Source organism: Lathamus discolor, chromosome 8, assembly GCF_037157495.1.
Source record: "Lathamus discolor isolate bLatDis1 chromosome 8, bLatDis1.hap1, whole genome shotgun sequence".
NCBI classification, from domain to species: Eukaryota; Metazoa; Chordata; class Aves; order Psittaciformes; family Psittacidae; genus Lathamus; species Lathamus discolor.
Window position 1 is genome coordinate 14,796,483 of NC_088891.1, and position 15,806 is coordinate 14,812,288.

General features: G+C 46.4%; 1 protein-coding gene across 7 annotated transcripts in view; it reads left to right on the forward strand.

Annotated features, from left to right (window-relative positions):
* Window positions 1-11,424: 11,424 nt before the first annotated feature.
* TCF12 (transcription factor 12) overlaps window positions 11,425-15,806 on the forward strand; it is a 164,453-nt gene continuing 160,071 nt past the window's right edge. For 3 of the 7 annotated variants that reach the window (XM_065688648.1, XM_065688650.1, XM_065688654.1), the window contains exons 1-3: window positions 11,428-11,691; window positions 12,807-12,898; window positions 13,688-13,760. In XM_065688648.1, coding sequence (XP_065544720.1) covers window positions 12,824-12,898; window positions 13,688-13,760 — 148 coding nt within the window. In that variant the 5' untranslated portion in view covers window positions 11,428-11,691; window positions 12,807-12,823. Of the gene's footprint in view, window positions 11,692-12,632; window positions 12,899-13,687; window positions 13,761-15,806 lie in introns of those variants that run through there. The other 4 variants (XM_065688651.1, XM_065688653.1, XM_065688652.1 and 1 more) reach the window with 4 other exon arrangements.

The following is a 15,806-nucleotide window of genomic DNA, read 5'->3' on the forward strand; positions in this document are numbered from 1 at the left end:
AGGACAGTGTGTCTTTAAATCTTTGGGTATGAAATAGCAATAATGAGGGTTTTTTCTAGATTAACATTATTAGCTTTTTAAAATGAAGGTAATATATCCCTAATGGTAACTTCTCTAAATTACCTTTTTCTATGTACATCTATCCTACAATCCAAAATTAAAATACAGTCATAGAGATATGCAGAATGTTACCCACTCCTAGTTTTAAATGTTAAATTACTTAAAACCTTTTTTTACTATGTGTTTCATTTGAAGATCTTACAGTTTAGTTCTTTTTGGAAGAACTTTTAAGAGAGCCTTTTAAGAGAGGTTATTGTCTACTCTTATTTTAGATATGAGGTAACTGAGATAAAGAAAATTAAACTGACCTATACAGAGTGACTTGATTATTTGCAGAGTTGAAAGACCAGAGAGAAAATCATAGCTCCACTGAAGAGAAACCTAAAACTTTGAGATGGTTCAGGAGAACAAGATTCTGCTGCAAGTCCTCTATTTGTCTTGTTAAAATGTTTTCCCTAATGTTAAAAGTAAGAACAGGGTTTGTAATATTACAGGGTTTGTAATATTTAAAGCTAAGAAGTGGAAGACAGCATTCAAACTTATTTGTTCAACAGTAGCCTTTCAGAAACTTGAACTGAGTCTGACAAAGAAAAAAATTTGCAAACTGTGCCATAATTCTTGCCTGCAAGAGATAAAAGTATGCTCTGAACTTCAGCTTCGGCTCGGCAACCCCTCAATTTTCAGTTCTGAGCCAGGACCCTGATGGCAATGCAGCTGCTCAGGTCTCTAATAACCATCACTTCAATCACCGTCAACAATGAGTGTAAACTTTGGAACTGCCTTGAGCTATACAACTAATCTGAATTTTTTGTGCAGTTTGAAAAAGAGGAGATTAATACAAAATAATTTTAGAAAGAAAACTCTCTTGACTTTGAAATCACCATTTTTCTTATGGAACTTAATGAAAAATTTCCACATGCAATATGAATTATTTTGACAGGCTGTGACATTTGTGCTGGAGATATTACTGAAGGGACACTGGACAGGCTATACTTTGGTTCTCCTTTGAAGCTAGTAGTTTCATTTCCACTGACTTAAACCAGAACAATATTATGGCAAGTGCTTTCTGTAACTGCTTTTATTTTGGTTTAGCTTTACGGAAGATATGTTTATGCAATTTAGTTCATCTCTTTGTCTTCCTAATAGCTTGTCAATGTATTTTCCAATTTTAATCCGATTTAACAGAGGGTACTTGTCTCAAAGATCATAGAATGTGTTTGGCTGGAAGCTCATCTATGTCCAAGCAGACTGCCACAGGCAGGGACACCTTCCACTAAGACCAAGCACTCAAAGCCCCATCCAGCCTGGCCTTGAACAGGGATGGGGCAGCCACAGCTTTCTCTGGGCAACCTGTTCCAGTGCCTCATCACCCTCATAGTTAATTTTTTTTTCCTAATGTCTAATCTAAATCTCCCCTCTTTCACTTTAAAGCCACCCCCCTGTCCTATCTCTACATACCCTTGTAAGAAGTCCGTCTCCAGAGTTCTTGTATGCCTTCTTTAGGTATTGGAAGGCTGCTTCAAAGTCTTCCCGGGGCCTTTTCTTCTCCAAGCTGAAACAACCCCAGCTCTCTCAGCCTGTTTTCACAGGAGAGGTGCTCCAGCCCACTAATCATCTTTGTGGTCTCCTCTGGACTCACTCCAGCAGCTCCACTTCCCTCTTGTGTTTGGGGCCCCAGAGCTGAACGCAGGACTGCAGGTGGGGTCTCATGAGAGCTGAGTAGAGGGGCAGGATCACCTCCCTGGAGCTGCTGGTCACACTTCTTCTGATGCAGCGCAGGACATGGTTGGTTTCTGGGCTGTAAGCTCACACTGCTGGGTAAGGTTGAGCTTCTCATCAACCAACGCTCCCAAGTCCTTCTCCTCAGGGTTGCTCTCAATCCATTCTCCACCCAGCCCGTAGCTGTGGTTGGCATTGCACCAGCCCATGTGCAGGACCTGGGCCTTGTTGAACTTCATGAGGTTCACATAAAAGATACTAAATCCCTAAATTCTACATAGAGTCCTACTAAGGCAAATGTAAAAAGAGATTGATCTTTAACCATTCTCCTTGTTCTGCCCAGCAACCTAGAGGCAACAACTTGCATATAATAGCAAACTAATCATAAAACCCTGGGCTAATCACAGTATGTTCCATGTTGTAAAACCTTAATTTTACAACTAGAGATAAGGTGATGTGGAGAATGTAAAATGACTGACTAAAATCTCAGATTTTGCCAGAAATCAAACTTGGCTGTTGAGACTTCAATGGCAATATATTTAGCCTGTATTTGATGGAGAATAAATACAAGTCTTCTCCCTCAAGACTTGGATCTCCTTTACTGACCTCCAGACAGCTGCCCTAATGGAATGTGTTTGCCTCGTTGACAGTATTAAAAACTTTCATTACTTGCTGACTCTTGTTTTCCTGATCTCTACAAGTAAAGCTGCTGAGTAGTTAGAATAGTTCAACACGAACCATGGAAATTCATAAAGGATAAGCCCTCCATAGCTGTTAAGAACAATAATCAAATGCAACTTCTTGCTAGAGAAATTCTTAATTTTCTCATTGGCAGAAGCGGGAATATGCCAGATACAGGATGACTCTGCTCATGCCTGGTTCTTACATATTTCCCTGAGCATCCTGTACTGGCTGATGATTATTCCTTCTCATTACCCTGGAAACAATGCAATTCCAGGAAGGGGCACAGGGCCAAACTCATCTCCACTCTCCAGTATCCCACTGAATAGCCACTACATTGAGAACGTGTGAGAGGTTAAACTGAAGAAAATGCATACTGTACTGGGTTGTTATTTTGGAGAAAGCCTACTGGGCTAGGTGGACCTTTGGTCTTAGCAGTGTGGCCTTTTGTATGTTCTCCGTTCTTATAAGCTGTTGAAACTTGATTAAAGGTCATATTTTACTCAGAAGCCTCCGACATATGCCAGCTCTCCAGGATCTGCAGCAAGGGTAGGATTACCTGTGATTTATGATGGCTTTGGAAGTTATAACTAGTGCTGTACATGCACCAAAGAACTGAAAGCATAGATATGCTGTTTAGAAAGTAATCTACTCCCCCCCAAAAGAAAGATAAAACTAATAATACCAAAAAAAAAATCACATTCTTTGAAACATACTTTAGCTTTAGACTTAAGACAGTGTGGAGCTACCTATATGGTACATGGTGCCTACTTGGTGCTACATGGTATAACATGCACAATTTCCTATGTTAGTTTCTAGTTTGAGTGCAAACTCATAAAATTCTGCAGTACTGTTCTGTAGCATCTGGAAACTTTGTAGTTGCCATGAGTATCTGCATGTGACAATGTCAAAACCATAGCAATGCATAAGACGTCTCATACCTACATATGATAAAAGAGGGGCTCAGATGAGATAATGCAAACTAGTTGAACCCATCAAAAGCATGGGTGTCATTGCTGAAGTCATCTGGCCTTGAATATTTGCATGTCTGTCATGGGAACAGCTTTATGGTCAAAAAAGCAATAACCTATGCGCAGTAATCCTGTCTCATTATTTATTATTTCTGAATCTGTTGTTTGTGGGTCTGCTGTTTTGGGTTTTTTTTCTACTCTGGGACAGAGAAACAGTGTTTTCTGGATCTTGGTTAATCAACTATCTTCAACAACTGAGTTCATTCCCACAGATTTTACTATGGTAAGAGCCATATAAGGGCAGAATGGAGGGGGATGGATAGACACAAGATGTGTTTTGTGGAGCTCAGTCTTTAAAGATTCATGTAAAAAGAACATTAAATGTCAGTCAGTAGTTGACTCTGAACAGAACACTTGCAAGACTGTCCTTAATTTCTAACAGAAATACTTATATTAATTAGAATGAACCCATAAATGGAGAGTACCCACAATGGTATTCCCAAATAAAAATTCATTTGATGTGCTCTGCAGATATTATTGGACAAAATAATCATGATAATATGAGGAGATACTTGTGTATTCAGTTTTCTTAATACAGGTGTCTACCTAAGATGAGGCTGCAGCAGTCTTCAAAATAGAACTTAAAACTTTAAGATTTCTTTTTTTGCTAAAACCTTAAAAAAAGGGCAAAACCCCCCAAAAAGCCCTAAAGCAGAGAACAATACTAACACCCATGTATTATCACTCCACTACCTTAAAAATTTAAACTGTTTTCAGTGTAATTTAAAGTGTAGTTTCATATATGCTTGGTATAGAGTTCCTACTGTTCTTCAAGGCTGTGATTTTTCTCTGTAAATTTGGTCTTCTCTGTTATCTCCTTGTTCCCCAAGATGCATCATCTGATGGTCCATTAGTTGTGTGAGGGACAGAACCTGTTCCCTTCAGCGCCAAGGAGGGAATTAGCGTTCAGTGGGAATCTCATGCATGAGAGAGAGGCCCATCTGGGACCGGCTGATGAATGGCTGTAGTCAGACTAGTCAGACTTCAGTTACATTCTTTCAAGCAGTTTTAGAAAGGAAAACATTACCTGCAGGTTACACGGCTTTTGGTAACATTAAAGCAATTATTTCCTGGCTCCTGTGAAACTTCGGTGATGGGGAAGCATTCAGAAAGATCTGTGTAAAACAGATTGCTGGTTCTAGCTCCCGGTGACAGGCAGAATACCAGAAATTGTTCTGCTAGAAGGGAGACTAGCTGAAGTTAACTTCTCCTGGCTTTGCATCCTGATCCGGGGTCTTTGGTTGCTGACGAGAATTGCCCTCGACTAGTCTTCAGTAGGTGCACCAACAGGGCCTCTTTTTTTCCTGCTTTAATCCCTGTTTCCATTAAATGCATGTGAATGTGATCTCTTTGTTTTCCTTGGTTGAAAGTAGCAGATAAGTTTATGATTTATTAAGGAAATGCATCCAGCCACATGAACACAGTGCAGCTGTCTGCAAGTGATTTCCCTAGGAAGTTAGACTAAAAAATGGTGATGCTCCTGCTCTATCCTCTCTGCACATTAGCACCATTCTAACTGTCTAGCCAAAGTCTGTGTGAGACACCTTTTTAGTGAGAGATGCTTTGCCCCAGTTGCTTTCAGCAGGGATCCTTATCCTAGGGCTATGTCGCAACTGCTCACATTGAGCTGCATGATGCAGTCGATCATAAAAATTTGTAGCGAAGGGCATATAGTTTACATAGGAAACATAAAACTTGGTATTAAGTTTTCTCAGTGAAAATAACTCCATTTTATAGTCTCAGTTATGTGATTCTTTCTTGCAATCCATGTCTTCCGAATTTATAAATGAGTTTTCTTAAAAGTACTGAAGCGTGGTGCAGCAGCACAGCACTAGCACTGGGTTTGCCAGCAGTCTGTCCCTGCACACTGGCTCCTTCCCGCACGCTTCACCTCCACACCGAGGGCTCCAGGGAGATCTATCAGCTTTTGATTTAATGAATGCTTTACCTCGGAGTATGTTTAGGTGTTTATTTAAATTAAGCTGTATCTCATACTGTTGTTTTTTTTTTGTCACCTTTGAAGAGACTATAGATTAATTTTATTAAGCTAGTGTTAATCTCCTGTGATTACGTATTTCAGTAGCAAGGTCCTGCAAAAGCAACAAAGCATGTGGCTTTTAGATTGAATTTAATTGTTTTCAGTTAACTTTAAAAAGGTGGGCTTAAACATTGCAAGTACCCAAACCACCTACTGTGTGAATTTAAAGTCACTTTTGGATTTAAACTATTTACTTTGCAGCTGGCGATGTTCATTTGTAGCACTAAGGCAGGACGGTGAGCGGTGCTCCAAGGCGCACACTGCCTTCGAGCCACGCTGCGCTCCTATGGCGACCTCGTGCTCGGGCCAGGCTGCGGGCAGCCGGTCGGGGGGCAGGACGGGAGCACGGAGACCGGGCTTCCCCTCCGCCAGAACGAGCCGCTCGGGAGCGCCGCCGGTGCCGGGACAGGAGGCGGCTCCCGCAAGGCCCTCGCTGCGCCCTGGGACGGCTGAGCCCGCTGCAAGGGCTCCCGCCCGGCTTCCGGGCCTCAGCGGGGGGCCCAGCGCCCCGCTCCCCCGGAGCGCGTAGCGGGCGCCGGGAAGCGGTCAGCCGCCCGCCCCGCGAGCCCGGGGCGAGGAGCGGCCCCCCAGCCCCACCCCCTTCGCCACCGCCCCCCTCCCTCGCTCGGCACCGCCGGCCGGCGGAAGGACAAATAGTCCTCCGCATTGTTCGGCCAGCGGGACTTCGGGCTGCCGCGGCGGGCAGCGGGGCCGTGATCGGCCGCAGGGTGCGGGGTGCCGGTGCCGCTGAGGGGTGGCGTTGCGAGCGCGGAGCAGAGCTGGGCGGCGGGGGTGCATTGGTGGCCGCGGCCAACTTCGATCCCGCGCCTCGCCCTCCCCGCGGCGGCCGGCCCGGGGCAGCGAGACGCGGCCCGTCCGGGGCGGTGCTGGGGGCGGGCCATGGTCTGTGCGCCCCGAGGGGCTGCCGCGTCGCCCGCTGGCATCCGCCGTCGGGCCGGAGCGGCTCCGCCCGGGGCACTCGCGGGCGGGGCGCAACTTTGCGTTCCGCCCCGCAGCCCGTACCCCGCTGCCCGCTGAGCGGCCCGGAGGGCTGCGTCGCCGTCTCGGCCGCGGGAGGCCCCTCTGTGCAAGGGCCCGATCCTGCTGCGTGGACGGGAGGGGCCCCCCCACCGCGATCTCTTTTAGTCGCCCACCCTTTCCCCCAGTCAGCTTTCTTATATTGTAAGAATTCCTTCGGTGAAGATCGTCCCTTACGGCGAGCTGAAGCCTTCACCCATTTCCTGCCTGTCCAGAAGTACTCGACGAGTATTTTGTCAGCAGGAACAAGCTAAGTGTAACTGTCAGTGCCCCCACAGAAACAGGTTTTAATCTCACGGCAGTCAACCTGTGTGCTCTTTCTGGTCACCTCACATGAGTAATTCCGTTTGTGAGAGGTTCCACCACTACAGCCTCCTACAAATGTTCTAAATCTCTTCCATTGTAGAATATGTTACATAATATGTATGTTATATAATTTTAATTACTGTGATGTAAATATAGCAGGCAGCAAGTGAGGCCGCAAATTCAGTTATCTGTAAGATGGGCTGTACTGATAACAGCATCACTGTGCAGTCATGAGGCTCGGTCATAGGAACAGAGCTGTAAGATCGTTTGTAGGATACTTTTACAAAGTCTGCTTAGGAAGGAAGAACTGCAGGAAAATCATGGTACCTCCCCGAAAGCTTCACCCAGAAGTTTCCTGCATGACAACAGAAATCTTTTAGTTAGTTCTTACTGGCTTGAGTCGGATTCTAGGTGACCCCAGGAACAGGTCGGTGAGAAAATGGAATAGCTTTGCCCATGCTAGTTGCAGGAAACAAAATTGTGTTCTCCTTATTGTGGACTCCAAATGAGCATGGCTGTCGGTACTGGGAAGTCTGCTGGAAGCAATAGAAAGGATTCAGTGGTTTAAGTGAGGGTGGAAATTTGTCCAAGCAAACAAACAAACAAAAAAATAGAGCAGGAAAGGAGGTCTGCTGGCTTTTCTCCAGGACTATCCATTTGCTGAGCAATAGCATTTATGAAGGATAAACTGCGGGCTGTGGATGCAGGCTGAGCACAAATGTGTTGATTTAAAGGAGCCATTCCAGTGCAAACTCCATCCTGGGTCAAATATTCTGTCGGGGAACACCCCTGGAGCTTGTGCAGTTTGGGTGGTGCTGGTGAATTAATTCAGTGTGTGTAAATTTAAGAATAAATAAACCAAAAGGAGACATGCAAGCTTAATGATTTTATTCACACAGGCATGATACATTAAATAGTAATACGGAATACATTTTCTCACATCCCTGAATGCACAACAGCTGTCTGCTGTATCAGATATTTTTCCTTTAAGGAGTGGGTGGAAAGCAATTCACGAAGGCTGTGGAAACAGCATCTGAGTGTGATTATTTTCAGGGGGTTGTGCTCAAGTGATTTGGTTTTTATATTCCTCTTAATTTTTTTATGTCCCGTATGTAATTTCTAATTTTCATGGTCACGTTGAAGCTTGCGGAAGAATTTTGCCATCACCATCTGGCAACTAGCAATTCCCTGATTGCTCTGGTTGGTAGCTGACCATCTTGCTGTTAGTAGATCAGTTGTCAGGGCTGTTGCTGTAAAGATTTACCGTTGAATCAGTGTCTGGAGTTCAGAGATGACTTTGTGTGCATGGGTTTACTTGCACTGCTCCATGAGAGACATAAGACTTGTCTAAGGAAAGGGTGTTTATCTACAAGATGAATAAATTCATTTACATTGATAGAAAATTCACTGATGATAATATGATGGGGAAAGCATTGTCAGGAATTCAGCCCGGGTTGCTGGAGTCTTTGCTCACAAAATCACTAGCAAAATGATCGGTGCTTATGACTGCTCCTATCTTCCTGTGCTATCCGTTTGATCTGCAGCTCCCTAGGGAGTGAAGACCTATTTTTATAGAAGTGAAAGAAAAAAGGGTGTAACAGTTGCAGAAGACAGTAGCATTTCAGCCTTTTTATGTAACGTACAAGGAAGGTGTCGTTGTGGCACAGCAAAGCTGGCTGCTTTTCATTGTTGTACGATGTGTGTAGTATGTTTGCTGCATTTGTGCATGTATAAGGAAGAACCATAACTAGGGATTGAAGCAGGAATGAAGCTGGAAGTGCTTTTTTATTGCAAACGGAAAACTGTTGTAATTGTCTGAACCTAGTTTCAGATATCCAATTCTTCAATGTTTTAAAATGTTTATTTAAAAATTCCTACTCGGTCATATTTCTCATAAAGATTTCCAAATATTTTTTGGTTGTTTGGGTTTTTTTTTTTTTGTTTTTTGTTTTTTTCCTGTGTGTGGTTTTTTTTTTTTGGTTTTTTTTTTTTTGTGTGTTGCCCCTGTTTTCTGTTTCATTTCCTGTGTATGACGGTGACAGGATAAGGATTTACAATGCATGTATTTTTTTAACTCCTATCTTTGCAGTGAATAGGAATCATTTATAGAGTGGCAGAGATGAAAGGATACTTAGAAAATAGCAGCTTGAGAAAGGGATTGGGGAATCTGAGAATAGGTGAAAGACAATATTGCATGGACATGGAATATTATTCCTCCGTGTTTCAAGTGTACATGTTAATTTTGATCAGTTTTACATGAAAGGGGGTTAAAAACTGAATAGGTTGAGGTTTCGATACCTTACCAATGTGGCAGATGATGTTCAGTACCTGGGGAAGATTAGGTTAAATCTCTTTTTAGAATTTTATTGTAATGCAGGATGTGATACTTTCTGTTGTGATCTTTCACATCAGTTTCAGTCCACCAATCTACATGAGTTTCTTCTGAAATTTCTAAATTGGCCAACCCATTTCAGTTTGGCTTCCCAGAGTACTCTTCTTTAGGTCAGACTCATGGTACATTTTTGGCCAGAGAATACCTCCCCTGAGGCCTTGGATACTTGCTAAATTGTCTGGCGTAATTTTTGACAACTTCGTTTATGTTCTGATCATTTTTCTGCAGGTGCCTGGCAATTAAGTTTTTCAAAGAGGATGGTCAGCCCATAGAGATGTAATGAAGAAAAATGGCTGCTACATGGGACTTTTGGTAATGAGCATGTTTGCTGCCAGCATCTACATGAGAAAGTGACGCATCGTTGTGGACCAAATGGAACATCTTATGGTATTTTGTGTGTCTTTAAACCCTATGGCATGGATTATGAGGATATAGCATCTACCATGCAAAACTTGTGGCTGCAAACAGAAGCCTACAAATTTGGTCAGAGGGCAAATAAGAAGTATTGTATTTGAAATTAAGTTTTAATTTTGATACAGTTACACATCAGTACAAGTAATTGTAGCTTTAGTGCTTCCACCTTCTCCCTAGTCAGCCAGGCTTCTAATCAGTGCTTCCCAGGGTTGCAGCTGTCCTAATGGCACCGAGTACCAGTACTGGTTAAACAGTAACACTTCAAGAGAAATAGTATTTTCACGGTATATAAATAGGGGATCTTCCTTGTAACTGAAATATGTTAAAGGACACTCCTCATGAAATGTGTAATGATTTTTGTCACTGGGTGCTTTCCTCTATAAGTAACTGTATTACTTGTACATCAAAGGGAAAAAGTACATATTTGTGTCCCTCAGGGCACAGAGAATGGGAGTCATTGTGTTGATATTTTAATACAAATTGCTTCCTGCATTTCTTAGTGGTAAATATATGAATATTCATAGAATCGAGGCCAGATGATCATCCAGTACACAGCATATATGGGAGAAAAATGGAGGAGAACGTTTTAAGGCTCCAGAATCTCCAGTTTGTCTTTGCCTGGGGGTGGTAAGTTTGTTATCACCCTCCCCTTCCTCCGGAAGATGTCACAGTCGGGATCTGGGGGTTGGAAGGGACGGGTGTGAGGCTGGAGAGCTTTCTGTGCAGCCTGCTGCTTTCCAAACTTGGGGGGCTGCCAAGCTGCAGCCTGTGAGGGATGAATGCTCCTTACACAGTGTGCCTTTGCTCTCAGCGCTCACTGTCTCCCTGGAGCGTTTCAGGTTCTCCAGGATTTTAAGTACCGTTTCCCTCTGTCCTTGTGTTCTGTAAGTCCTCTCGCTCCCAAATAGCGATACGCCAGTCCCTGCCGAGATGGCTGTTTGTTAGTTCTGGCCGTCATAGGTAGCCCGGGTAGCCCGGGTCAGGAAAGAGCAGGCCCAGAGCTGGGCGGTGGCGAGTAGGTGCCGCCTGGGGGCTCTGCAGGCTGGGTCACCGTGCTCTGCCCGGGCTGCTGCGGAAGCGAGAGGATCTTCCTCAGGACAGCGGGTAGTGCTGCCCCGTGAGGAGGGCACCGAGTGGGGCCAAAGTAATTTGTCTCTAGCAGCGGCAAGACCCAGTAAGGTCTGCTCGCTGCTGGCTCCCGTTCCCGCACGGAGGCCCGCAGCATAGCCGGTTTGAGAGAAGTGCAGAGTTTGTTTGAATGTGTGTTCTTGCGCTAGCATACCTGTTCTTATGCTTTGACGCGTTAATGTTTTAATGGTCGGGATTTAGGAGGAAGCTGCTAATGAACGTTTAAAGCCTGATACAATTCATGCGCAATTTTATTTTGCAAAATGAGGCGGTACATGGGTGTATTCAAAGTATTTAGGCGTATTTTAGAGTATGTGGATTCGGGGTGAGCCGGATAACGTATTTCGGGGCACGGCCACTGCAGTCAGAGCTGCATGCCGAGGTTTGTGCCGGCGGGCTGGATGAGTGCGGGGCGGGTTTTGCGGGGGCCCGTTGCGGTGTCCCCGGGCGGGCCGGGGGCTGATGGGTCCCGCATTCCCCCGCGCCGCCGGCTCCTGCGCGGCGCTACGTGCGGCCCGCCGGCCCGGGCCGGGCCCCGCCGCCACCACCCTCCGCCCCCCGCTGCCGGGGCGGGGGCCGAGGCGGCTCCGAGAGGCGCCCGCGGGGTCACCGCCAGCGCGGCGGCGCCTCCCGCCCGGCCCCGGCCGGTAGCGACGCGGCGCGTCACGGGTTAAGTCCGCGGAGGCGCTGGGCGCGGAGGGATACGGAGCAGGAGCCGTGAGCGTGGTGCTGAGGCTCTGTAAGCAAAAAAATGTCTGCCTGAGGGAAACCCACAAGTTCCTTCAGCGGGGGGGGAGCGCGCGGCTCGCCACCTCCCACCCAGCCCGCGGCCTGCCCGCTGCCGCCTGCCGGCCCTGGTCACCGGAGCGCTCGGGGGGCAGCAGGTAACTGCGGGCGGCGAGGGGCCGGGAGAAGTTGGGAGAGAGCGGTGGGGGAGGGCAGCGGCGGCCGGGCGCTCGCCGGGGCAGAGGCGGCGGAGAGGGGCGCGGAGCCGCGGCCGGGAGGGAGCGGGGCCGCCCGGAAGGGGGGGGCCTGCGCGAGGGCGGCGGGAGGCGCGGCGGGGGAGACCCGAGGGGCGGCAGCAGCCGGGGCCGGGCGGAGTGCCGGGCGTGCGGCGAGCCGGGGTCTCGGCCGGCGCCGGGGCGGACCCCGAGCGAGCGGCGGCGGCGCCCGGCCCTGGGCAGCGGCGGGCCCCGGCGGGCGGCGTTCGGCGGGCGCGCTGCCGGCCGCGCGGCTCCGCGCACTCATAAAGGACCGCGGCGGCCGCGGCCGGGCCCCCGCGCCGGGGGCTCCGGAACTTGCCGCTGAGTGGGGCTGCGGCAGCGCCCCCGCGGCGCCCGCCGGGCAGAAGGCGCGGGCCCCGCTGCCCCTCCTCCTCCTCCTCCTTTCCCCCCCCCCCCCCCAGCCCCCCACCGCATCCCGCGGCGCGCGCGCACGCCCCCCGCCGCCCGCCCGCTGGTGGCGCGCGCCCCCGTCCGCGCGCCGCGTGTGCGCGTGCGGCGCGCGGGGGCGGCTCCCGGCCCGCCGCGGTCCCGCGCGGGGAGCGGCAGAGCCCGCGCGGCGCGGGGTGGCGGAGGGGGGGGCGGCCGGCGGCGGTGCCGGGCGGCGGGGAGGCCCCGGTTGTCAGCCCCATTGTTGCGCAGGCAGCGGGTCGCGGCGGCCGCGCGCGTTCCCGGGGAGCCGCTGCGCCGCGGCCGCTCGCTTGCTTTCGCTTGCCCGGGGGGAACCTCACTGCTGGCCGTGGCCCCGGCGCGGCGTTACTGCTCCTCGCTGGAGGGGGGGAGAGGTGGGATGGGCGAGACAAGGGGCTCCGAGTAAAGTTAGGGAAGAGTTGGCTGGTGCGGGGAGCGGCCGCGCGTCTCGCCGGGCAGCCCGGTGCAGCCAGGTTCCCCGGGGGTTCCCGGCGGCCCGTCCGCGCTGCGGCAGGTGTCCCGGCAGCGGGGGGCGGCAGCAGCCCCGAGGTGGCAGCGCTGCCCGCGCCTCTCTCCCTGTGCCCTAGGAGGTGAGTGGAAGAAGATGAATTCCCAGCAGCAGAGGATGGCCGCGATAGGAACTGACAAGGAGCTGAGCGACTTGCTGGACTTCAGCGCGGTAGGATATTCTGCGAGGTCTTCCATGGCTTCTGCGTGGTAACGCGAGCTGAGGAGTAGGGGCAGCAGCGCGCAGGGCTTGGCTGGGTCCGGCTCAGCTAAGTTGGACACCTGAACTTTGATGTAATGTCTAGACTTCCAGATTTAATACTGTAATACCAGCTGGGTTAATTGGTTTAACTGGCTAAAATCAGGCTGACCCAGTGATGGCATAATCGAATAATTAACATTCATTAAGCTGGTGTGTGGCATGGATACTTTAGCTTTTTTTTTTTTTTTTTTTCTTTTTAACCAAAAGTAAATGTAATACCCCTAAATAACAGAGGTTATTCATTGATAGCTTGGGCTTAGAAAATTTTAGGTATTTTCAGTGTGATAGTCCTAACTGATTTCAGAAAGGTGCTTCATTTATAAACATAATAGGAAGCTATTGCTTCTCAACAGCTGACTGTATCCAGTGACATTAGACTCACAGGTCTGTAAGATACGTATTTTGAGTAGCAAAATTTAAGCTCTATAGTAACTGTTAGAAACTTTCACAGTAGTAGTAGGTCTCCTTTTAATTTTTTAAAGTTTCTTAAAGTTGTTTAAAGAGACGTTAGTGGTATCAATAAATCGTAAGGAGTACTTTAGCTTATTGGTTTAATGGTCTAAGCATGCATCTTGTATTCTCTTCATTGTCTAACAGAAAAATGAATTGTTTCCTATTAACTTTTTTTTAAGTTTACATTGATAATTTAGAACTGACTTTCAAAGGCGATTTAAACACATCTTTTTTCTTGTTTTGCAGATGTTTTCCCCACCTGTTAATAGTGGGAAAACCAGACCAACTACACTAGGAAGCAGCCAGTTCAGTGGATCAGGTAGGATGCACTTGCTAGATACGAAAAGTTCATGTAACTAGGTCTTGATGCTTTAGCTTATTCTTTTTGTGCTTCAAGTATAGTAATCTTTCATTTGTACATATTCTCAGATTAGAGATGTGCTGCTTTGATCTAACACATTTTGTGAACCACAATTTCCCTCTATATGCCTTAGAGTACTTGTCCCACTACAGTGAAGTGTTAAATATCTATAGTCATACTGACATGCAAGTTGTCTGTTTATCCGTAATGTTAAAAGTGAAGGGCTGCTTTGGTTTTGTTTGTTTGATAAAATCAAGTCTACCTGTTCAGTTGAAGTATTTCCTATCCCCTGCATGAAAACAGAAAGCACAAGTAAAATGACAAAGAATTAAATACTCCCCGTTTGAAGGATATATTTAAAAATGCGGTTCTGAAGGAAAACGTAAGGCTAATACAATTCCCTAGTGCTGTGTAGTTCTCCAAATCTTGACAAATTCTCTCATGTTGACTGTTTATCGGTGCATCTTGAGAACAAGTAACTGTATTTACATGTTGCATGTACGTTATGCCTTGAGTGTCTTCTCATGAAGTCCACATAATGGCTCCTTTCAGAGACTTTTAAGTGAAGCCTCTAATAGGAAGTAAGTGCAGGTTTTGATATAATTTTTGGATTTATTACCACTTGCAGAAGAGAAACTAAGTAACTTTTAGATAATGTGTTTTCATGTGTGCTTATTTTGTGTGAATATAGTGAAGTGATATTTTTGTTTTTATGAATACAACAAAGTGATGCTTGTGATTTAGTTAATGAAAATAAACTTTAGAATGCCAGTAGAGGAGTGAAGTAATTGCTGGCAGTCGAGCAATAACGTCGCCTGTTTGCCTCTTACAGTGTCAGAGGTGTTACTTTGAGAGTCCGTATGAAACACCTGGCATCTTAGTGACACTTCAGAATTTTTGTTTTCAAAACTATCTGAAAACTTCTGAATTGTATATGTTTGCAGACTCTTCAGAGATTATCTTCAATGTTTAATTTAGTGAAAATAGGTCGCAAATGTTGTAATTGTAACATACTTGAAGAAGCATTTTACTTTTTCTCTCCTAAAACATGTAAGTGGTTTTGTCTTGCTCTTTCAAAGTATGTTAAATTGAAGTTATTTGCAGTGGTAAGACAGCAGGTCTGTATATGATGTAGTTAATTTTTTTTTTAATGCATATATTCAAGATATTTGTTTCTCAAAAGCTTGTTTTAGAAGACATTCAGGCAGCTAAAACCTACTCTGGGGACCACAACCTGATCATCTCATCCCCCTTTCCGCTTGCTTTTCCTGAATGAGTAGAATAATTTTCTGTTGAATAATCAAGATTTAATTTTGAGTTTAGCTCTTAAGTCAGTGTCAGGTAATGCGACTGGCCCTGCTTGTAGGTTACTTTTCCCTTCTTTGCTTGGACGACTCAGAAGAAGAGAGAATGTCAGAATACTTAGTATTTTGGGAGAAACAAGTGTTACTGACGCCTGGAAATTTCTTTACCATTATGGTATATCAGCACATAGATACCAATTATAAGCAACACACTGCAGCTGTCAAATGAGCTGCAAGGGTAGTTGAATGCCCCTTGGAAGAGATAATGGTTGTGGGTTTTAATTCAAAACATTTCTAGTTGCAGAGATTTGCTGGTTACTGGGATTATATGCCCCAGTTCTTGTAGTGTTATGACCGAAGTCTTGACCTAGGAGGATTACTCTGCAGGAATGAGAGGTGACGAACTTCTGTATCAGTTGTGTTCTGTGTCAGTGTTAAGTGTTGTAGAAAGACTATGTTAAGATCATTGACAATGTACAGGCATTTAATTTCTAGCAGTCTGATTTAATTATGATCTTGCTTTAATTTCAAGTGTTCTGTAACTTACAGGACCAACAATGTGTGATTTTTATTTTTTAACTTTTTTTTTACTTACTTGTTTTTTCCTTTTAACTGCTGGAGGCTACTTTTTAAGGGAAATTTGAGGAAGGGAGGTATTTATTTATTTCCTTGAGCTGTCTGGTACTGAAAGGCACAATGT